Source organism: Manihot esculenta, chromosome 7 (assembly GCF_001659605.2).
Source record: "Manihot esculenta cultivar AM560-2 chromosome 7, M.esculenta_v8, whole genome shotgun sequence".
Classification (NCBI taxonomy): Eukaryota; Viridiplantae; Streptophyta; class Magnoliopsida; order Malpighiales; family Euphorbiaceae; genus Manihot; species Manihot esculenta.
Window position 1 is genome coordinate 5165915 of NC_035167.2, and position 24586 is coordinate 5190500.

At 32.3% G+C, this 24586-nt stretch overlaps 3 protein-coding genes across 3 annotated transcripts; 2 read left to right on the forward strand and 1 right to left on the reverse strand.

Annotated features, from left to right (window-relative positions):
• The first annotated feature begins 10310 nt into the window (after positions 1–10310).
• Positions 10311–11734, forward strand: LOC110618901 (phenylacetaldehyde reductase-like). Its single transcript, XM_043958223.1, has 2 exons — positions 10311–10722; positions 10862–11734. The coding sequence occupies exons 1-2, from the start codon at positions 10627–10629 to the stop codon at positions 11204–11206; spliced, it is 441 nt and encodes a 146-aa protein (XP_043814158.1). The 5' UTR covers positions 10311–10626; the 3' UTR covers positions 11207–11734.
• A 3235-nt stretch (positions 11735–14969) lies between these two features.
• On the forward strand, positions 14970–17461 carry LOC110619787 (L-type lectin-domain containing receptor kinase IX.1). Its single transcript, XM_021763343.2, has one exon. It carries the CDS (start codon positions 15070–15072, stop codon positions 17155–17157), a length of 2088 nt encoding a protein of 695 aa, XP_021619035.1. The 5' UTR covers positions 14970–15069; the 3' UTR covers positions 17158–17461.
• Positions 17462–18765: 1304 nt separating this feature from the next.
• On the reverse strand, positions 18766–21153 carry LOC110618902 (L-type lectin-domain containing receptor kinase IX.1). Its single transcript, XM_021762176.2, has one exon. The coding sequence runs from the start codon at positions 21090–21092 to the stop codon at positions 18984–18986; it is 2109 nt and encodes a 702-aa protein (XP_021617868.1). The 5' UTR covers positions 21093–21153; the 3' UTR covers positions 18766–18983.
• Between the last annotated feature and the right edge of the window lie 3433 nt (positions 21154–24586).

Consider the following 24586-nt stretch of genomic DNA (forward strand, 5'->3'; position numbering starts at 1 on the left):
TCATAGTCTTCGAAGAGCAACTAAAGGTGGGACTTCTTCAAGGTGCAAGCATACTGCTTAGTTCTATGCACTGGCTGATGACTGTAATTAGCCCGACTATAATGGCTTTTCAGCGTCACGACCTCTGGGAGGTTGGATTGTGCAAGATTGATTTTGAGGGCAAGGTCAGATAGGTAGTTGGAGAGACCTCTTCTCATGGCCTTTCAGTCGGCTCCCTCCCATAGGATGGAATAGATTTTAAGGATTCTGATGTAATAGAGACTTTATTCAAGTTCTTTTTTGAATCCTTGTAATCTTTTGTAATGAAAATATATGTTTCGTACACTTTTGTGTGCTTCCTTTGCTACCACCAATTTTTTCCAAATGAAGGGAGCTAAAACATATCTTCTTTAACGCCCGTTTTAGTCATAAAATAATTTCTAGAAAAGTTATTGAAATGGGATTAATATCTAGATTTGTGGCCCAACGAACTGTCATCCTTTCGCCTTAGGGGATTTGTTAATAAGAATCTTTCACTCGATCTAGTCCTTTGTTTGATGCCTTCATCCTTTGTCTCTTCGAGGGTTGGTGCCTTTTTGGTTGTCTGGCACAAACGACTCGATTAATGGGGCCAACGCCTAAATTCATAATCTGGCGAGAGTCATCTCGTGGCTTGACTTGACGAAAACTGTCTTGTGGCCTTACTTAATAGGACCAATACCCGAATGGCTTAGCAAAAACTGTCTTGTGGCCTTGCTTAGTGGGACCAACGCCTACATGGTCTAGCGAAAGCTGTCTTATGACCTGGCCTAACCTGGCAAAAATTACCTTATAGCCTTACTTAGTGGGACCAACGCCCAAATGGTCTAGTGAAAGCTGCCTTATGGCTTGGCCTGGCAAAAATCGCCTTATGGCCTTGCTTAGTGGACCAACACCCGAATGACCTGACGAATACTGCCTTATGGATTTGCTTAGTGGGACCAACGTCCGAATGGCCTAGCGAAAATTGCCTTATGGCCTTACTTAGTGGGATCAATGCCCGAATGATCTAGCGAAAGCTACCTTATGGCTTGACCTAGTGAAAATTGCCTTATGGTCTTGCTTAGTAGGACCAATGCTCAAATGGCCTTGCAAAAACTACCTTATGGCTTGACCTAGCAAAAATTGCCTTATAGCCTTACTTAGGGGGACTAGTGCTTAAATAGCCGGCAAAAACTACCTCATAGCCTTGTTTAGTGGGACCAATGCCCGAATGACATGGTGAAAACTGTCTTATGACCTTGCTTAATGGAACCAATGCCCGAAAGGCCTAGCGAAAGCTGCCTTATGGCCTGGCCTGGCGAAAATTGCCTTATGGCCTGACTTTGTGGGACCAATGCCCGAATGACCTAGCAAAAACTGTCTTATAGCTTGGCTTGGCGAGAATTACCTTGTGGCCTTACTTAGTAGGACCAACGCTCGAATGGCCTGGTAAAAATTGCCGAATGGCTTGGTAAAAATTGCCTTATGGCTTGGTTTAGTCTCTCTTTGAGGGAGACAATCCCATCGTTCTTTATTACTAAAGAACACCATATGTGAAAATACCTTGTTAATTTGTTATTGATAAAACTTTCTCAGATTACAAATGTTCTAGGAATGGGGAATGACTTGACTATTTAACTTGGCCAACTTATATTACCCTGGGCGAATAACCTTTGAGATCCTAAATGGTCCTTTTCAATTCTCGCCCAACTTACCAGACCCAGCATTGCCACATGTTATATTTATTCTTTTAAGGACTAGATTCTCTACATTGAAGGCGCATGGCCTAACCTTACTGTTGAATATTCTTAACATCTTGTTTCTGTAAACTGCCATCTTGATTGCGGCCTTTTCACGTAGAAATTCTACTCGGTCCAAATTGAAATGCATTTCTTTAGGATTCCCTGATATCTCAGGGTATTTTATCCTGAAATGCATTTCTAGATGACTATATAACAAACAAAATCAACATCATCTGACATGTTTGGTGGGACCAAGCAAACAATTCCATTATCACTATGTAAAAATGATAATTGACCAAATTATTACTGTCTTTGGATCATATAATATATTTTTTTAATAAATTACCTTTCATCTCTAAATTATATTAAAATTACAGTGAAATATTTTCTAATTGATTAATTTGAAATATAAAGACTAAACTATTAATTGAGAGACTAAAAGAGTAAAAAATCTTTGAGCTATTCATATTTATATGGATAAGAAAATGTTGAACATTACTTCAGGAGAGACAGAAGAAGAGAATGAATAGAGTAGGGCTGTGCAATCGGTCGGTTCGGTTCCGAACCGAACCGAACCGATAAAATCGAAAACCGATTTGTTAAAATTTATAAAACCGAAAAAACCGATTATGAAGGTATAACCGAACCGAATCGAACCGATAAAAATCGGTTCGGTTCGGTTCAAACCGAAATCTGTATTTTTTTTTAATTTTTTATTTCTAATTTTAACAAAATAATTTAATAAATATTATATTAAAAACCACGGCCACCCCACCCACTCACCCAGAAATTGCAGATGAGAAACTCGCAAACTCGCAACCCACTTCTTCACCGTCTTCATCCTTCACCATGGCCACCCCCACCCACTCACCCAGAAGTCGCAGATGAGAGACTCGCAAACTCGCAACCCAGATGAGACTTCTTCACCGTCTTCATCCTTCACCATGGCCACCCCCACCCACTCACCCAGAAGTCGCAGATGAGAGAAACTCGCAAACTCGCAACCCAAGATGAGACTTCTTCACCGTCTTCATCCTTCACCATGGCCACCCCCACCCACTCACCCAGAAGTCGCAGATGAGAGAAACTCGCAAACTCGCAACCCAGATGAGACTTCTTCACCGTCTTCATCCTTCACCATCGTCATCGTCGTCTCTGCCTTCACCATCGTCGTCCTCGTCGTCATCCGCCGACTGAACCGGTGGCCCTCTAGAGGATTGTAAGACCTGAACCTCGTCGTCTTCGTCGTCCTCGCCCCCCTCATCATCGTCTTCGTAGTCTTCGTCTCGTCGTCCTCATCTTTCGGGAGAATAGGGGTGGGGGAATCGGGAGATTGGAGTTTGGAGAATGTGGAAAATGGGATGGAGGGGTTCGGCGAAAGGTATGGAGGGGGTTGGGGTGCTGGGCTGGGTTGGGTTGGGTTGGGCTGGGTTCGGTTTTTCGGTTTGATCGGTTATTTAACACGTTTAAACCGAACCGAACCGAAAATCGAATAATTTTAAATATACTAACCGAACCAAACCGTTCATCCCGATTAACCGAACCGAAAAACCAAAATTAATCGGTTCGGTTCGGTTTTTCGGTTTAAACCGAAATATGCACAGGCCTAGAATAGAGTAGCAGGAAAAATAGTATGTGTAACAGGAGGGTTCAGTTACATATAGTGAAAGCTACTGTTTTTGACCTAAGTTAGTATCTATTTCCTTCTTGTTTAATCTGTTTTGTCTCTTTTCATCTCAGTGTGATTAAGTCAGGATGATATTTCTGGTTTCTGATTAAAATCTTCAAAATTTGAGTTTTGAGTTTTATTTTTTTAATCTTATCACCCCTAACTTAATAAGTTAAAATCAAGTTTTCACCATGTTGGTTTCCAACTTGCCCATTAAGGAGTCTGATTACACATCTATTGTATAGAAGATCCAAAGCAAACTGAACACCTATTTGCACTTGATGGAGCTAAAAAGAGACTTGTTGGAAGAAAATTTGAATAAAATAAGAAAAGAGAATGTTGTGCAAACTCTGATTTTTATTAACTACAACATTAACTTAAATACAATAGAAATAGAAATTGAAATAGCTAAAAGTAAGCAACTACATGGAACATGGCTCCATATTTAACAACTAAGCTAAAAAGCTGAAACTAATGGATGATATGTCATTGAACAAGTCAAAGTTAAGAAATAATAGAAAAATAAATGAAATTTCAACAACTTAAGGATCAAGAATGAAATTGTAGCAACATCTAAGTCAACTTCTTAACTATCCTCTTTGGTTTTTCTCTTAGAAACTCAAGTTTGTTTCTTAGTAAAGGTTTGGTGAAGATGTCTGCAACATCAAGATCTATTTTATAATATTTCAGAATGATAGAACCCTTTTTCTACACATCTTTGAGGAAAAATAACTTAATGTTAAAATGTTTTATTTTTTCATAAAAAACATAATTGTTGGAGATAGCTATCACAACCTGATTATCCACAAACACATTTGTGCCTTCCTTTCACTTCAAGTTCATATCAAACAACACCTTTCTAAGCCATAAGGCTTAATTTGCAGCAGCTCTAGCTGTAATAAATTCAGCTTTTGCAGATGATTGAGCAACCACCTCTTATTTTTTACAACACCAAGAGAACAATTCCTGACTCTAAATTAAACAATAACCTAAAGTACTCTTCATATCATCATAATCACTATGATTACAATCAGAATAGCCCAGCAGAGTACAATCTTGACTAGCACTGAATTTGATCTCATAATCTAGTGTTCCTCTTGATACCTTAAAACTCTTTTAGCAGCAATAAAATGAGTTTCAGTGGCACAATTTGTGAATCTAGATAGCATACTTACAGAGTGTAAGATATCAACTCTTGTGGTTGTTAGATACATCAAACAACCCACTAGACTTCTGTAGAAAGTTTCATCAACCTTCTCAGCTATATCTTTCTTGCTCAACTTTTCATTTTTAACCCATAGGAGTTGTAGCAATCTTACATTCATCCATTATGAGTTTCTTTATAATTTCTTTGGCATATTTGGTTTGGCAAATAAACACCTCTTGCTGCTTTTGTTGAACTTCCATTCCAAGAAAAAATGTCATTCGTCCTAAGTCAGTCATCTCAAATATTTGTTGCATGTTTTTCTTAAACTTATTCACACGTTCCAGGTTACTTCTTATGATAAGTAAATCGTCCACATATAGTGAAACAACAACAAAATTGATCTCATCACCTTTTATGTATAGGGTAGCCTCCTTAAGACTTTTTTTGAATCCTAGCTGCATCAAGTTCTCATCAATTCTGCTATACTAGGCTCTTGGAGCCTGCTTCAGGCCATATAAAGCTTTTTTAGCAAGTACACATCTTCCTTTTACTCTTTCACAACAAACCCCTCAAGTTGTTCAACATAAATCACTTCATCAAGCAAGCCATTGAGAAATAGGGGTGAGCAGTATTCGGTTCAAACTGAAAAAACTGACCGAACCGAATTAATTTGAAATTTTAGTTCGGTTTTTTATTTATTTTGGTTGCGTTCGGTTTTTAATTTCAAAAATTTCAGTTATTTCAGTTCAGTTCGGTTTTGATTAGAAAAAAATCAAAAAAACCGAACCGAACTGATTTAGTGATAATAGTATATTATTTTCAAGGGAGATTTACAATTTAGTCCCTGGGTATTTTCAGTTATTTTCTTTCCATCAACAAAATAGTCCTTCCGTCTATTTCTGCCATTAAAAATATAGCAAAAAACCGATTTGCTCCCTTTCTTTTCCTCCTCCTCCTCCTCCTCCTTCTTCTTCATCGATTCTTCCTCCTTATTCTGCTTCTTCTTCTGCTTCTGCTTCTGCTTCTTCTTTTGCTTCTTCTTCTTCTTCTTCTTCTCCTTCTCTTTCTTCTTCATCATCATCATCATAATCATCTTCTTCTTTTTTTTCTTTTTTTTTTTTTGAGGAGGAGGAGGATGGACTATTTCGTTGACGAAAAGAAATGATAAGGACGTTTTAATAGATGTGAGAAAAGGTAAGGACTATTTCGTTGATGAAAAGAAACAATAATGATGTTTTAATAGATATGAGAAAAGGTAAGGACATTTTAATAGATTTCTGAAAATATATGGAGGGACTATTTCGTTGATAGAAAGAAAGGACGAGTAGGACTATTTCGTTGACAGAAAGAAATGATAAGGACATTTTAAAAGATATAAGAAAAGATATGGACTAGTTCATTGACAGAAAGAAACGATAAGCACGTTTTAATAGATATGAAAAAAGATAAGAACGTTTTAATAGATTTCTGAAAATGTAGGGAGTGACTTGTTAATAATAGCAATATCCAAGGACTAAATAAGGGATTTTATTTGAGTGCAAAATTGAATTTTAAAAATTTTTTCTCTCATCCTTTATCTATTTTTAACGGAAAAGAGAACAGAAGAACTATTTTGTTGATGGAGAGAAAAGATAAGGACGTTTTAATAGATTTCTGAAAATATAAGGACTGACTTATTAATAATGGCAATACTCAGGGACTAAATTGTAAATCTCCCTATTTTCAATAATATAGAGAGATTAAATCATATTAAGGTTAAAATATTCCAATTAATTTTAAAATACTAAAAATAAAGTGTAAAAAATAAAAAATTTATTAAAAATTCAAATCGACCAAACCGAATCGAATCAGACCGATTCGGTTTGATTCAATTTAATTTTTGATCAAAATCGATTCGGTTTGATTTTATAAATACTAAAATTTTAATTTTTAGTTTATTCAAAACCGAACCGACTGAATGCTCACCCCTATTGAGAAATGTTTACTTGACATCTAGCTGATACACTTTCCAACCCTTTTGTGTAGTAATGGCCAACAATTTCAATTCTGACAACATAAGAAAACGTGTCAGAAAAATCAACACCAGGGATTTGAGCATAACCTTTCACAACAAAACTGGCTTTGTGCTTGTTGATGGTGCCATCTGCATTGAGTTTTGTCCTGAACCCCCACTTCACTCCAATGACTTTCCTGTCTGCAGGCCTTTTAACCAACTTTCAGGTTTGATTTGTTTCAATCATGTTCAGCTCCTTCTTCATTGCAATCATCCATTTCGGATCTCTATCAGCCTCCTAAAAGTTCTTTGGTTCAAGAACAACAACATTGCACCTCTCATAAATTTCAGAAAATGCTATTCTAACTCTTATAGGAACATCAATGAACTCATCATCTATGAGCTATGGTTTTGGAACAAAGTCAGGAAACATGATTGCTTGCTTTCCTTCCTAGTCCCACTTGTCATTCTCCATGAAGTACACATATCCGCTTATTAAAATTTTCTTAGTATTTGTCTGAAAAATTTTGTAAGCCTTTTATATTCTGCTGTAACCCACAAATATAACAGGTTTTGGTCTTTTATCAAGCTTATCTCTCTTGATCTGTGAAACATGAACAAAGCACAAACATTCAAATATTTTAAGATCTTTCAAGGAAGGTTTAAAATCATACTAAGCTTCAAATGGTGTCTTCCTTCTCTTGCCTTTGTTAGAAGCCTGTTGAGTAAGAAAATTGTAGTATTTGCAGCCTCTGCCCAAAATTCTTTACCCCCTCTATGTCTTGCGGTAATGATTCCTCTGGCATTACGGCCTTTACCATAACGATGCTGTCCATAGATCAAATTCTTTCGTGTAGTTCGTGTATTGGATTTCGTTTGACTGTCTACGGCTCCATTGCGTGTGCTCGGGGTAGAAGTTTTGTATAAATGTATCGCCATGCTATTAAGTATTTTGATTTAAGTTCTTTTCTTTCTAAGAGGTGGAATAGAATAACCCGGTTGAAGCGTAATGATCATACGTCTGTAATGCATTGTATGTCCCATAATAGGTCTCATTCTTCTACCCTTTCCCGGGAGTCGATGGCTATTCATAGCTATTACCTTGACACCAAAGAAGAGTTCGACCCAATGCTTTATTTCTATCCTAGTTGATCCTGATTCGACATTAAAAGTATATTGATTTTTCCCCAATAACCGAATAACAAACATCTGACCATCTCCATTATAGTTCAATTTTTCCTCTAACTGACTCCATTTTGTTGTGGAGTGTATGGAGCAGTGAGTTAGTGCTCAATCCCAACCTCTTCACAAAAAGATTGAATGATTTGAGGTGTACTCCTTACCATTATCTGATCTTAAAGCTTAAATGTGATGACCACTATGTTTTTCAACCAAGTTCTTGAATTTTAAGAATACACCAATAACCTCTGTTTTGAACTTGAGAAAATATATCCAACACATTCTGGAATAATCATCAATAAAGATGTGGAAACACCTGCTTCCATTTCAAGATGGAGTTTTGTGAGGTCCTGCTATGTCAGTATGTATGAGCTACAATTTCTCCATAACTCTCCAGGTTGCTTTCTTAAATGAAAGCCTTGATTGCTTTCCTTGTTGACAGGTTTTGCAATCTGGAATTTTAGTGTCAAGTTGAGGTAGACCCCGCACCAATTCTCTTCTCTGTAGATTTGCCACTGAAGTGTGATTGAAGTGGCCAACTCTCTTGTGCTAGATTTCTCCATTAATTTTTGTTGCAGAAAACACTGATTGTTCTTCCTCCAATGGATCCAATGCAAAGCTTTTTCTTTTCATTATCACTCTGAAAACATCTTTGCCTTCTGAATCTTTCATAAGACATTGATTTGTTTCAAAGAGAACTTTGAATCCTTTCTCAAGCAACTGTGCAACACTCAAGAGATTTTGATTTATGTCAGGTACAAATAACACATTTTAATTAACTTTGTACTTGAGATGTTTTCAATTGCTATTGTTCCTTTTCTTTTAACTAAAATTTATTGTCCATTACCAATCTTCACTTTGGAGACTATTGAAGTATCCAATTCTTTGAAGAGATCACGATCAAAGGTCATGTGATTTGTACACCCACTATCAATGAGCCATTTCTCACTTAAATGATAGGTTGAAAAACAAGTAACTATAAAGAGTTGCTCCTCCTCTTCTTAATCGGCAACTTGAGCAACATTCTTCTGCTGCAAGTTCACTTGTGTTACAATCTTCTGTTCAGTGTTGCTTTTACAAATTCTTTAGTGATGTCCCATCTTCTGACATTTCTCACACTTCTGGTATGGCTTTCTCTAGCACTTGGAGGGAGGATGTCCCTTCCTTTCATAGTGTTTGCAAAGAGGGAAATCATATTTTGTTGCAGAGTTTCTCTTTTTATCTTTCTCATTCTTCTTCCATACTCTTCCTTGACTAAACTGAACTTTTGCAGCTAATGCACTTTCAACTGACTCTTCAGACCTCATAAGCCTTCTCTGTTTTTTTGTCTGCAAAGCATGCATCAATTCTACCAAACTAATCTCTGATAGGTCTTTAGTATTTTCCAAAAAGGAAATGGTTGCTTCAAACCTCTTAGGCACAGTTACAAGTATTTTTTGAACTAATATGGAATTAAGAAATTTAGAACTAAATAACCTTACTTTGTTTGCAATCCCAAGTAATCTACTAAAGTATTCCTTCATCGTCTCAAAATCTTTCATTTTTGAAGCTCAAATTCTCTTATTAGATTAAGAATCTGCATTCCCTTGATCCTCTCATCTCCTTCATACTCTTTATTTAAGAACTTATAGATTTCAAAAGCTGAATTTATTGTCATAACTCTGACAAAGATTTCTAGTGAGACTGCAGCAAATAAAGTAGTTCTTACCTTTGGCTTTCTTGTCTTCTTCTTCTTGTGACTCTTAATCTGTGCCATTGTTGGATTTGCAGGTAATGGAAGAATCTCATAATCCTCCTCGAGATCATTTGCCTTTAGATGATCCTCCATTCTTGCTGCCCAAGTATGATAGCCTTCTCTATTGAAGGTAGGTGTTGCTAATGAAGTAAATAGAAATTCTGTTGAATTCATAGAATGAAAAATAAAAAATAAAAACTTTCTTTTAATCACAGGTCGCTTAAGAAGGGGACTTTGATACCACAATTTATTGGAAGAAAATTTGAATAAAGTAAGAAAAGAGAATGTGGTGCAAAGTTTGATTTACATTGACAACAACATTAACTTAAATAAAGCAGAAATAGAAACTGAAATAGCTAAAAATAAGCAACTATATGGAACATATCTCCATATTTAATAACTAAACTAGAAAGCTGGAACTAATGGATGACATGTCATTGAACAAATCAAAGTTCAGAAACAATAGAAAAAAATCAAAATTTCAGCAACTTAGTGACCAAGAATGAAATTGCAGTAGCAGTTAAGTCAACTTTTTAACAAGACTCTTCTTGTTCAGAGCAAATTTACTGGAAGATGGATCTTTTGATTCTGCCATTGATGGATGTGAAGGTGTATTTCACACAGCTTGTCCACTCATTTGTACAAATGATCCACAGGTAATCTCAAGGATAACATCAACTGAACTTATAATTCTACAACAAATAATATAACTAATTAATCCTGCAGTGATTTATGTGACTTGAATTTTGGATTTCTTTTATGTGCCGAATTTTGATCCGACCCGAAAAGTTGTGCAACATAAATTGGATAAAAAAATGTGAATCAGTGTTGGGCTGCGATCTCTGGCTGATCCATAATGGGTGCAGAGGGCTTCACCCTCCATGGCATGGAGGGTCATAAATAATTATATTTTCACTAGAGTTAAGATTTTAAAAGTTTTGAGCTTTTTCATCATAGTAAAACTTTACTTTTTGTCTTGCCTTAGGTAGACCTTACCGTCCAATTTCTCTGCGTGTCTTTTTGCCACAACCGACTGATTCAGTGTTGGCCAATATTTTCGGGCAGAATTGATTGATTGATCCTGCAGTGAAGGGAACTCTAAACGTTCTGAGATCATGTACAAAAGCCCCTTCTCTCAAGAGATTGATCATAAAATCTTCAATGGCATCAGTTATGTTCGACGGAAAGCCTCTGACACCTGATGTGGTAATTGATGAGACTTGGTTTTCAGATCCAACCTATTGTGAGTCAATAAAGGTCAGCACATGTTGCCTGAAATTCAAACTACCACAGCTTCTGCAAGCTCTAGATTCATATTGGTCACTATCAGAACCTTGTTTCAATAGCTAGCATTACACTTTTTATGGGTTTTAATTAATTTTTCTGGGTTTTCTAGCATTGGTATCTGTATGCAAAAACCATAGCTGAGAAGGCTGTCTGGAAATTTGCAGAAGAAAGTGGAATTGACATTGTCATAATACATCCAGGATTTGTAATTGGTCCTTTCTTACAGCCAACTCTAAATGTCACTGTAGAGGTTATTCTGAACTACGTAAATGGTAAACTCTTTCTCAGTGCTCTGTCTTTGAATGTAATGATCTCTAACATGTTCATTCTTTGTGAATCTTGGGTTCCTTGCATGGAGGAGAAACATTTCCTAATGAAATTTACAGATTTGTTGATGTTACATGTTGCATCTGCACATATTCAAGCTTTTGAACAAGCTTCTGGTAATAGCTAGATATTGTTTAGTCGGAAGAGTTGTACATTTCTCCGAGTTCTTAAAGATCGTTCGTACACAATACCCTGCTCTGCAACTTCCTGAAAAGTTTTTTTTTTTCTTTCCTTTTCTTTTCCTTTTTTTTTTTGAGGGATACAGGATTTGACCGTTGTAGAAATTGTTGTGCATGATGTTCTTGCTTAGCAGATGTGAAGATGAGAAGCCTTTTGCATTAAAATGTGAGGTTTCAAAGGAGAAAGCTAAGAGTTTAGGCATCAACGTCATTCCCTTGGAGGTGAGTGTTGTGGACACCATTGAATGTCTGAAAGACAAGGGCTTTCTTGGTGTCTGAATCTTATGTTATATTGAAACAAAAGTAATGCAGATGATGCATTCTTTGTTAACGAATTCTGTTGTGTTGTTCTTCATTTCCACAAGGATTTTGTAAGTGCAGGAAGTGCAACCTTCTGTTGGATCAGTTGATTTTCTTAATTCATGGTATTGTTAAAAAATTTTGGTGTTTCTTCCCCTTTGCAAGCTCGGGCAGTAAACAAGGCAATTCAATGAGCTGCGCTATTATTCGGTTCAAACTAAAAATAAAGTTTAGGCAGTAAATGAAGCAATTCAATGAGTTCTGTTATCAAGATAAGTATTCGATTCAAATTGAAAAAATTGACGGAATCAAATTAATTTAAAATTTTAGTTAAATTTTTTATTCATTTCGATTTAGTTCAATTTTTTATTCATTTCGATTTTATTCGGTTTTTAATTTTAAAAATTTCGATTATTTCGATTTTTCTGATTAAAATCGAACCGATTAGTGATAATATTATTTTCGATAATAATATATTATTTTCAATAATATAAAGGGATGAAATCATATTAATATTAAAATATTTTAATTAAATTTTAAAATAATATAAAAAATAAAAAAATATTAAAATTCAAACCGATCGAATCGAATTAAATCAAACTGAATCAGACTGATTTAGTTCGATTCAATTTTTGATCAAAATTAATTTAATTTTTATAAATATCAAAATTTTAATTTTTAATTTATTTAATTCAATTCTATTTTAAATCTAACCGACCGATTCCCCTCCTTTCCGCTGTAGATTTGCAAGCGATTGAATATAAAACAGATTCCTTAATTTTAAGTGTTGCCTTTTTCTAATTTACAATTTTTCTCTGTCATGAAACATTAGTACGACTGTCGTTTTGTTTAAGTCATATTTGCACATATTTAATATGCTGCTAACTGTTTTGCCGATGTAATAGTTAAACTTGTTGTGAATTGTATCAGCTGTAAAATTTTAATTTGTTATATCTACATGTTTAAAATGAAAACAATATTGCTTGTAAAAAAATAATAATAATAAAAATTTTCTTAGGCTACGAAAATTTATTTAGTTAGAGAAAGGAAATTTTATGTGATAAATTTTATATAGTTTCTTAAATACATAATAAATTGAATCTCAAGAGGAAAAATCAATATATTTATGTGATCAATTTTACTAAATAAAAGAAAGAATTAGTATTTTTGAATTATTTCATAATTTAAGCAAAGTAAAATTCTAATGACTAAAATTGTCTGTCAAGTGAAAAAAAAATCAGCATTTTCATTATTATTCTTTATGAAATTAAAAAACTTTCCAAGTGTTTTTTTTTTTTTAAAAAAAAAAGATAATGGTTTATAACTTAATTCTATACTCTTTAATATTTAAAGGTAAATTGTAACAAATTGATATTATATATATATATATATATATATATATTATTTTTATGTGAATAATACTAAAATATGAAAAATTGTATTTTTTTAAAAGGGTAAAAAAATTTGATTAATTCAAAGTGAATGAGAAAACAATGTGAGGAGGAGGAATATTAACCTAAACTCCTTGATCTAACTCAGAATGAGACGATATTGCTAAAACATGAGCGACATCATTCGTAGATCTATGAAAAAAACACACTTTTCTTTTTCATAATTATATAATTATGAAAAATTGTATTATTCTATATAATTATGTTATATTACATAAATTTATATTTTATTATATATTTTTAATTTTTTATAAAATAATAATTAATATATATATTAAATTTAATTTATTATTTTTATTATTGTCATTAATATATGAATTTTTATTTTTTTATATAATAAATATAATTTATTATATTGATTGTTATTGTGAATATATAACTTTTAATTTTTTATTTTTTGATATAATAAGTATAATTTATTATATAAATCGTTACTTTACCTTTTTATCTCTTTTATTTTCAATTGACTCATATTTTAAAGATTTTTTTATTTTTTTTGTATTTAATATAATATAAAATGCATGATTATATAATTTTTTAACATACAACTCGGCTCTTTTACATAGATAGAATTTGAATGAAAGTTATTCAATGAAATTTTTTAATTTAATTGATTTTTATCATCCATCGATACTGTTACAGTTGTCACCAGTATTTATTACTATTAAAAATTAACAAATTTTATTTTCCAAAAAGATATAATTTTTTAAATAAAATTTATTATTGAATGTTAATAATACATTATAGTAAATACTAATTTTTTTAATTTTTTTTTGATATAATTAAATTTATTGATTTATAATTTATACTTATTAATATTTGAGATTTTTAAATTTTTTATTTTAAAATTAGAAAACATGCCTATTAATTAGATTTTTTATTCTCCTCTATAATTATTTTTTTTTATTTTATGAAAATAGATTACATATTTAATTAATAATTTTTTTATATTATTTTAAATTATAAAAAATAAAATAAAATATTATAATATATTCTCTATTAATTAATAATTTTAAATTTTAAATTTAAATATAAAAAAATATTTTACTAATTTTATACTATTCTATATAATAATATAAAATATTTTAATACTCACATAAACAATTAATTATAGGAATAATAATAAAAAAATATTCAATGTGGTCCTGTACCGCAGTCGTAAATATTTTTTCTGTTTCTATTTTTACTCTACGTGAAGTTGGCTTCAGTTTCACGTTTTGCTTCTTCTTTGCTTTAAAATTAATAATTTTATATTATATTTTATTTAAAATAATAATTTTCAATAATAAGTTAAGTTTAGTTATTTATAACTTTAAAGATATAATCATTTTCAATATATATAAATTTTCATTGATAATTTTAATTTATAATTTTATTTTAATATAATAAAAAATATTATTTACAATGCTTTACTCTTATTAAAAACGTTTCTAACTTTTTTTTATTTTAAAAAATTATTCAAATATTAAAATTTATTAATTAATTAATTAATTAATTCGTTAATTTATTTATTACAATATATAGAATATCATAACATTAAAAATTAAATTTTATGTCAATTTAATCTGTTAAATTTCGTTGCTAAAATTATTAACGAGCATGTGGGTAAGTATGATGCCAATATTGCAATCCAGGTGTTCGTTAGAATGCCGCAATTGGTTTTTCGTTGAACAATTTACTTTTAATTGTAGGAATAAAAGTATGTTTTCTGAGCCAAGACTATAAAGGGAATGGAGTTTCTATAGGTGATGCCGCTGCGGATGATGAAAACAGTGGGGGGAATTGTTTTTTATTTAGACAAAAAATTAAAAAATCAGAATGATTTTAAAGTTAATTTGAAAGCTAAGTCTTAAAAAAAAAAACATGTAAATAAATTAATTAATAAACACTACCAGTTATTTTTAAGAATTTGACAGACCAAGTCTTTTTGGTTCATTAATGAATCAATACATCAGCTTAGCTAGCTTCCTATATCTAGCTTCTTACATCATAACAATGATTAATTTTTCTTCATTTTAGTCCATCTTTATAAAGTTACCAATGGATCTTCTCCTATAGCCATGGCTTTGTGCAAGTTCAATGCTTCTCATTGCCATACTTCAATGTCTCTATCTTCCCTTATAATCCTTTTCTTCCTCAAAATAACTTATTCCAACTCCTTAACTTTCAATTTTTCCAACTTCAAACCAAATTCTCGCTGCTTAAATTACCAAGGAAATGCTTCTGTTTCTGAAAATGCCATCCATCTCACCACAGACCCACAAGGAATTTCACCGCTCGGCAGCCTTGGTCGTGCTACGTATTGTAAACCACTTCATCTCTGGGACAAAGCTTCTGGAAATCTCACGGACTTCCATACAATTTTCTCCTTTTCAATCGACTCGCAGAGACTCAAAGTTTATGGAGATGGGTTGGCTTTCTTTATCGCTCCCATGCAATTCCCAGTCGGAAACATGGCAGGCGGTGGCCTTGGCCTTGTCAGAGGGAACCAGACCTCTAAATATCCATTTCTTGCAATAGAATTTGATTCTTATAGCAACAGTTGGGATCCACCTTATCAGCATGTGGGAATCGATATCAATTCTGTGGTTTCTAATGCTACTTCAGCTTGGATTAGTAACATAGAATATGGTGAGAAAATCTATGTTTCAATTAGATATGACTCTCTTTCGAAAAGCTTGAGTGTTACCTTCACTGGATTTAGTAGTAATAACGAAATAGAGCAACATCTGGATTATAATGTTGATCTGAGAGACTTCCTACCTGAATGGGTTACAGTTGGTTTCTCAGCTGCAACAGGAGAAAATTCTGAGAAGCATATTCTCCATTCATGGTATTTCTCTTCAACTTTACAAATCAATGACAAGCCAGCAACTTCGCCGACAGATAATACGCCGACAACTAACATTCCGACAGATAGTGCTGCTCCACCAGATAAATCAAGCAAGACAACTAACATTCCGACAGATAGTGCTGCTCCACCAGATAAATCAAGCAACATGGTAGGACTTGTGGTGGGGGCAAGCGTCGGTGGATGTGTTTTCATAGGCATAATATTGGGTTTGCTCTATTTTTTCATGTGGAAGAAGAGAAGGGTAGAAAAAGAAGTTGAAGTTATGTTTGATTTGCCCATGGATGATGAGTTTGAGAAGTCTACTGGCCCTCGAAAGTTCTCCTACAGCAATTTGGTTTCCGCGACGAAGAACTTCTCAGAGCAAGAGAAGCTTGGAGAGGGAGGATTTGGTGCAGTCTATAAAGGTTTTCTGAAAGAATTAGACTCGTATATTGCAGTGAAGAGGATATCAGGGAGTTCCAAGCAAGGGTTAAAGGAATTTGCATCTGAAGTAAAGATCATTAGCCAACTGAGGCATAAAAATTTAGTTCAGCTCATGGGTTGGTGCCATGAAAAGGGAAAGTTGTTGCTTGTTTATGAGCTCATGCCTAATGGCAGCTTGGATTCCCATCTTTTTAAAAAAGAAAGATCACTGACATGGGAGGCTAGGTACAATATTGCTCAAGGTATAGCCTCAGGATTGCTCTATTTACAAGAAGAATGGGAGCAATTGGTAGTTCACAGAGATATAAAACCAAGCAATATCATGTTGGATTCAAATTTCAATGCCAAGCTTGGAGATTTTGGCTTGGCAAGACTCGTGGACCATGGCAAAGTTTCACAAACCACAGTTTTGGCTGGGACCTTGGGCTATCTGGCTCCAGAATGTGTCATAACAGGCAAGGCTAGCAAGAAATCTGATGTCTACAGTTTTGGTATCGTTGCTTTGGAGATTGCTTGTGGAAGAAAATCCATCAACATCATAGGCAATGAAGATCAATTGTATATTGTACAATGGGCTTGGGATCTCTATGGCAGAGGGAAGCTACTTGAAGCTGCAGATTCAAAGCTAAATGGGAACTTTGATGAGCAGCAATTAGAAAGGTTGATGGTGGTTGGGCTGTGGTGTGCTCACCCAGATGCAAAGTTGAGGCCTTGTATTAAGCAAGCAATTCAAGTTCTTAATTTTGAAGCTCCATTACCTGTTCTTCCATCAAAACTGCCTGTGCCTACATATTTATCTCCTCCGGTGAACGCTTCTTTATTGCCATTGCCATCGTCTCTCGGTGCTTCCTTTTCCGGGGAAGGTTCATAGCCAATAATACAATATTCTTACTGATCAGGCTACTGTGGGAATGTGTTAGAGTTGACCCTTCATGAATACAAACACGTACATGAAAGACAATTGCAAGTTGCCAAGCAGAAGGGGATAGAACGAAAACGTCAAAGCTTTTTTCTTTCTCGTCTTCATTGTGGAAACCAGCAATTTCTAATATAAAAGTTGTGTTGCCTGTATCTATCACACAAGCTGAATCCAACAATGCAAGAATTTAGAAAAACATAATTGAGCCAGCTTTTCAATTCTAGAGTTCCAACCTTTTATTATTAATTAAATTCGTTCTAAAAATTACTTATTATTATTGTTATTATTATTATTTTATTAAAAAAATCTAAATATTTTATATTTATTCACATTTATATCTAAAACTTAAATAATAAAATTTCATGATCAATACTATTAATAGAAAACAAATGCCAAAAATTTAATTCTCAATTAATATATTTTCTGCTTTTTTGATAATCAATTCACGCACATATAATAAATTTGAAATAATTTTTTTAAAGAATTATTTAATTTACTGATCCTTGTATTTTCTGATGGCTTTCACTCGTTTTTGACGATGGAGTCATGGACAACAGCAGCAGGCATGTAATTCAGTTATAGGCTAAATTAATTAATGCAATACATCAACTAGGTAGCTTCTTTATCATACAAATGATTTTTTTTTCTTATTTTAATTATCTGTAGTTATCAATTAAACCTGCCGTGTGAGATGCCTATGGTTTTATTTTTCAAAATCTCACGTAATAAAGGTGTGTATGCGAATTATGTTAAAATTATTATATTTTTAATAATTTTTTACTCAAAAAAAATTTAATATAAATTCGATATTATATAAGAAGGAATTCAATAACTATTAAATTAAATAATTATATTAAAATATTAATTAAAATATATATTATAATAAACACAAATAATTTATACATAAATACCTACAAATTAATGCTTTTCATTGTCATCAGTCGTGACCAGTATTTAATTTAAATCGAAAAAATTAATTTTATTGAATTAATTTAAAATTTTAGTTCGATTTTTTATTCATTTCGGTTCACTTCATTTTTTAATTTTAAAAATTTTAATTATTTCGATTCGGTTCGGTTTCGATTAGTGATAATAATATATTAATTATTTTCAATAATATAGTGAGATTAAATCATATTAAAATTAAAATATTTTTATTAAATTTTAAAATATTAAAAATAAAGTGTAAAAAATAGAAAATTTATTAAAAATTCAAATCGATTAAATCAAACCGAATTAGATCGGTTCAGTTCGATTTGATTTCTAATTAAAATCGATTCGATTTGATTTCTAATCAAAATCGATTCGGTTTGATTTTTATAAATACTAAAATTTTAATTTTTAATTTATTCGATTCGGTTCAATTTTAAACCAAACCGACCAAATACTTACCTCTAATTACCATTCTCCCATGTCTCTTTATTCCCTAACTTCCAAATTTCCCTCATTCCAACCAATTTATTGCTGCTTAAATAGGTGGGTTTGTAATTTTATTTTTCTAATAAATTAGGAATTACAAAATATTTTTATTTCGAAAATTAAATGCTATGGATCCAAATAGTTCCAAGATATATTCCAAATGATCAATACAAAACCCAAATGCAGGCAAAGAAATGATCATAATCCAAACAAAATTCCCAGGTGGGTGGCATTTACAATTCACAGCCTTATGGTTTAATTCAAAATCTGATTCCTACAAATGCTTATTGATTATATATACACAATGCATTTAACTTATCAAATGTTCAACAAGAACAATGCAAGAAATCAGATGATGGTCAACCAATTCTGTAGGTTGGCTCTCCAGTATTGCTTGTAGAGATAGAGCAATGGTATGAGAGGAGGGATGATATAGAAAATTTCAATGGAGCAAGATAAGCAGCCACAGGCATTTCTGGTGGAAGGATTGGCAAGGGAGCCTCAGAACTTAGCAGCACATTTATCACCTGCCTTATCGGCGGCCGAAATGTCTGGTCAGGATGCACACACCACAGTCCCACAACCATCAATCTTTCCATTTCTTGTTCATGAAAATTTCTGCATAGTTTAGGATCAGCAGCTTGAAGAAGTTGTCCAATTCCATACAGTTCCCAAACCCACTCTACTATTCTTGTTCGATTTTCTTGGAGTCCTGATTCAACAGCTCTTCTTCCACAAGCTATTTCCAAAGCAACAACTCCAAAACTGTAAATATCTGATTCTTTGCTAGCTTTTCCAGTTGTGAAACATTCAGGAGCCATGTAGCCCATGGTTCCTGCTAAAACTGTGGTCTGAAATCCTTTACCATGGTCTACAAGTCTAGCTAACCCAAAATCTCCAAGCTTTGCATTGAAATTTGAATCCAACATGATGTTGCTTGATTTGATATCCCTGTGAAGGACACATTGATCACCTTCTTCGTGTAGATAGAGTAATGCAGACGCCAACCCTTGTGCGATTCTGTATCTCACTTCCCATGTCAGCAAGCTTTTGCCTTTGAAAAGGTGACAATCTAGGCTGCCATTGTGCATGAACTCATATGCAAGTAGGAGTTCTTTTTCATGGCACCAACCAATAAGCTTCACTAAATTTCTATGCCTCATTCGGCTGATGATCTTCACTTCTGCTGCAAATTCTTTGATTCCTTGTTTTGATCTTCTTGATACCCTCTTAACAGCAACATAGCAGTTGAGTTCTTTCAGAAAACCACTATAGACTGCACCAAATCCTCCTTCACCAAGCAACGCTGCCTCAGAGAAATTACTTGTTGCATTAGCCAATTCCTTGTAAGAAAAATTTCTTGGTCCTGTGTCACTCTTGAAATCATCATCGAAGGAAACACTGAAGACAGGATCAATCGTTTTCACTTCTTTCCCTCTCTTTCCCTTCTTCTTTTTCCTTAGTAGATACAAGAAGAAGCCTACTGTGATAATGATCAAAGAGAATCCTGCCACTGTGAAGCCTACCAAAATTTTCGTTTTAGAGTTTCTGCTTTCGTCAGGATTTGGAGCTGGTGCAGGTTCAATATTCGCCGGTGCACTTACAGGGTGTGACGGCGGAGGTGTACTGACGACTGCAGATTCTGAGCTTGAATTGAAATCCCATGATAAAATTCTGTTTATTTCATATGAAAGTCCAGTACTTGCAGAGAAGCCAAAAGTAACCCATTCAGGCAAATGCTTAGCCATATCCACATCTGCTGATAGAGTATTTTGCAGAATTGAATTGTCATAATCAATGAAAGAATATGTGACATACAAGATTTTGTTTCTTGAATCATAGCTAATCCAGACATCTGTTGTGTTCCCTTCCTCCACACTGCTTTGCCATCGAACTGCTTCAACAGATTTCATAGACCTGACATTGATACCCACATGATCATCTGTGTAATGAGGATCCCAAACATTATGATACGTATCAAACTCCACAGCAACGAAATGATTTTCTGTGTAGTTCAATGCATGACTAGAATTATCATTAATGGCTAGCCCAAGACCTCCACCACAAACCACGTCAAGAGGAAGTCTCGATCCATTAGGAGCCAGGAAAAAAGCTAACCCATCACCGTAGTTGGAGTTGCCGCCTGAGTTTATAATGAAAGAGAAATGGGTTGTGAAATTGGTGAGAGCCCCTGATTGAATGTCCCAGAGATGCAGTGGCTGCACGTACGTGGCTCGACCAATACTTCCACCTTGATCCAAATCTCGCTGGTTTCTGGTGAGTTCAATACCCACACTGCTGACAGTGGCGTCTTTTTCCGTGTAAATTTCAGGATGATTTGAATCAAAGTTGGGAAAGTTGAAGCTCAGTGGAGTTTCCGATGCAGTGAAAATTGTAGGAAACAAGAAAATGGCAAGGAAGAAACTAAGAGAACAAATGGTTAGTGACCATGAAAGGAGAATGGCCATGTCTATTGTCTAGGAGCTTGGAAGGGAGCCAGTATAAATTGGCAGGCCTGCGAATTCTTGTTAGTTGTTATTGGAAGGCCTGTGAATTCTTCTTAGTTGTTACGCGTATTACTAGAATTTTAGCAGAAAAAAAAATTAATATTTCTCGCAGTAGCCTTGCTTTGTCGTTCCAAATCCAGCAATTCTTTTGGCTACTTTATGTGTTATATTCCTGTGTAATGGTACTAGGCCGGCTTTTATTATTATTATGGCTATTTATATAAACATCCAAAACTTTTTATTATTTTTCAATTTAATCTAAAATTTTAAAAATAAATAAAACATCTAAAATTATAAGTTGTATTTTAATTTTATTTAATTTTAAAATTTAAATTAAAAAAGTATGTTATGTTGATCATATACCTCATGACTTATTTTATTATTTAATTTAAATTTTAAAAATTTAATACAATTTAATTTAAAACCTCTAAAATTATATATATTTTTATTTTCGTTTACTCTTGTATAAATAACTACAACTTCAACTTTTTATTTATCACTAATTTTAATAAAAATTATAATAAGTCTCATATTTTTTATTTTTTTAATATTTTATCAAATACTTATTTTAATAAATTTTACTATATTTATTATAAAAAATCATTTCAATATGTATAAAAATAAAAACTGTAGTATTATTATCTATAATTGTGCTATAATCCAACACTTGCAAATATGTGCACATAACACTGCCATTCTATTTTAAAAAATTTATTAATTAGTCTTTCAATTAATTTTAGTGATTAAGTATTTTATTATTTATTATAAAAAAATTTTATTAAAAATTTTAAAATAGTAAAAAATATTTTTATTGTTAAATAATTAACAGTTTGTTTTTCAAAATTATCCATAAACAAGATGATTAGTGAGTTAAGATGAGTCTTAAAAAAAAACAAAAAACAATGCATTATAGCTTAATATATATACAAAATTATAAGCTCTCCGATTAAAACTCATCTAAAATTTAACTCAGAAAAAATTATAGATATTCATTTTTAGTATATTTGAGATTTAAACTCAAAAACTTAATTCTAGAGATATTAGAGTACAAATGAGGTAAAACTCAGTAATAACAATCGTTCAAAATGAGTTATGAGTTGTTACCGTATAATAGATTCACTTATAAATTTTTATACGGTATAAAAAAGACAAAAATTACAAAGATAAAAATACGCTATTATTTTACACTACTCAAATTCTAAACAGTTAATCACTCTCATTCTATTTTTATTTGAGCGTAAAAGTAGCTTTCGTAAATACCCACCACTTCACATTTTTTTTATAGGTCTAAATTAATTAGAGTACACCTGCTATTTTTCGAATATATTAAATATATTGTTTTTTCATTTTAATAAATATATATATATATATATATATATATATATTGTTATTTTTTACAGAATAGATTAATTTGTTTGATTAAGGGAACATTAATAGGAAATTAACTAGGTAGATAATCCCTATATACAAGTTTGAGCATTGGGATAAAAAAAACTAGGCAACACTGAACTATGCCAAGGCTACAAAAACTTAGCTTAGTCGATAAAATTCTCAAAGATTGACAGAGAGGAGAATGGAGATAGGATTAAATATAATATAATCAACTCTGTTATTCTCGCCAGAATCACTTAGCTTTCAACATGGATTTTTTTAAAAAAATAAATAAATAAAAGGATTTTTTTTTTTTAGATTTAAAGTGCATCAATAAATCAGAAATTTTAAATTTAAAACCTCACCCACCATGTACACATTAATAGTAAAAAAAAGAACAATCCAACTGCCTGCTTTAATATGAATAATTTTATTTTCTTAATTATTAAATTTTGATTACTTGAAAATTTAAGATTTTATAAATACGACAATGAACTAAAAAAATTTTTAAAAAATTATGAAATTTCATCAGTCAATAATGTAATGGTTGGTATTTTAAATTAAAAAAATAGTTGGTAAATAGTTGATAATTTATTTTTTTATAATTTAATTATTATTTTTATTTTCATTAAACCATTAAGCCGAGATTTATTAATATAATATTATTGTTTTTTTGAAATGTAGTAGCTCAAAAGGTTTTTATCAGTTAATAGTAATATATTAATGATTTTACCAAATTGGCATGAACCTAAATATGGTCATCGGTAGACTTGGTTAGACTTGTGAACCGGATCAGTTAAATTTAGAATCGAATTGATTAATTAATTTCGATTTTTGAATCCAATTACAACCTTAGACAAAAAACTGGTTATGATCCTCCTTTTATATGAACCAGAATTGAAATAGGCGGATTTGAATCGGCAATTTAATTCATTTTAGTTTAATTTTTTATTTTTAAAATAAATTATTTTATAAAATAGATGCATAAATATATTAAATTATTAAATAATTAAGTTGAAATTTATTTTTAACTTATAAAAAATATGTAATGTTATTTTATTTTTTTATATTATATGTAACATTATTTTATTTTTATATCATATAAATGGATATATTTTGTATAATTTATTTATTTAATAAAATATATATTTAATAATATTTAAGATTAATTTATTTATTTATTTAAATTTTTTATTTTTAAATTTTCTTCAAATTGAAATCAGATTAACAGTTTATAATATTTAATTAATTCGAAACTTAGAACAGTGGAAAACTAGGGCTGGAACCGCTTTATATTAGACCGAAATCATGAAAAAATTGAAATTATTTTGAACTGTTTTTAAATCAAATCAGTTTTAATTTGAATTAAAAAATATATCAAACCGTTGATTTCAAATCAAAACTGACCCACAGCGACGTCTACACGAACCAACTATATTGGATATGAAATCTCCATCAGCTACTCCAAACCTCTAATCCAAGCATTCCGCGACATTAGAACCTGAAGTGATATACTTTGTTGAGCAAGTGTCAGAATTCGGGCTTAAGGATTTAATTTAATTTCGTCATAAGAAACAGTGGATGAAGATATTGAAAATGCCATCAGATTGGGTATCAGATGGGCAAAGTTTGAAGGTGTTGGCATCTCATCTGGCAATTATAGCAATGGTGCCCAGCAAGGCTACAACCACTATCTCTTACCCTTTCATTTTGGCAAAAGAAAGTTGAGGACTGGTAAAACTCTTACAAAGTTGGAAACTTGAGGTGAAAATCTGGTGTTTCTGGTAGAGTTCATGAAATTTTTATGTCATGTTCCTAAAATAAAAATTCTCTAATCGGATGAAGAAGAATGAGTGGTATCAAAGCCTGGTTACAAAGACAAGAGTTAATACCTGTGATTGAAAAACTTGAGAGAGAGCCACGATACTGATCAAGCTTCAAAGAAAGTAAGCAGCAGCAAAAGAACTCCATTGCTGTAGCAATGTCGACAGAAGTATTCGTTCAACCGACGATTCATCGTTTTGACGATCACTATGACCACTGGAGCATGCTGATGGAAAATTTTTTGAGATCATCGGAATATT

Bases quoted from the DNA above. Each gene is read 5' to 3' on its own strand.
- LOC110618901 (XM_043958223.1), top strand. From the start codon at position 10,627: ATGGCATCAGTTATGTTCGACGGAAAGCCTCTGACACCTGATGTGGTA. The intron at 10,723-10,861 runs GTCAGCACATGT...TGGGTTTTCTAG, and splicing joins CCTATTGTGAGTCAATAAAG to CATTGGTATCTGTATGCAAA.
- LOC110619787 (XM_021763343.2), top strand. From the start codon at position 15,070: ATGGCTTTGTGCAAGTTCAATGCTTCTCATTGCCATACTTCAATGTCT.
- LOC110618902 (XM_021762176.2), bottom strand. From the start codon at position 21,092: ATGGCCATTCTCCTTTCATGGTCACTAACCATTTGTTCTCTTAGTTTC.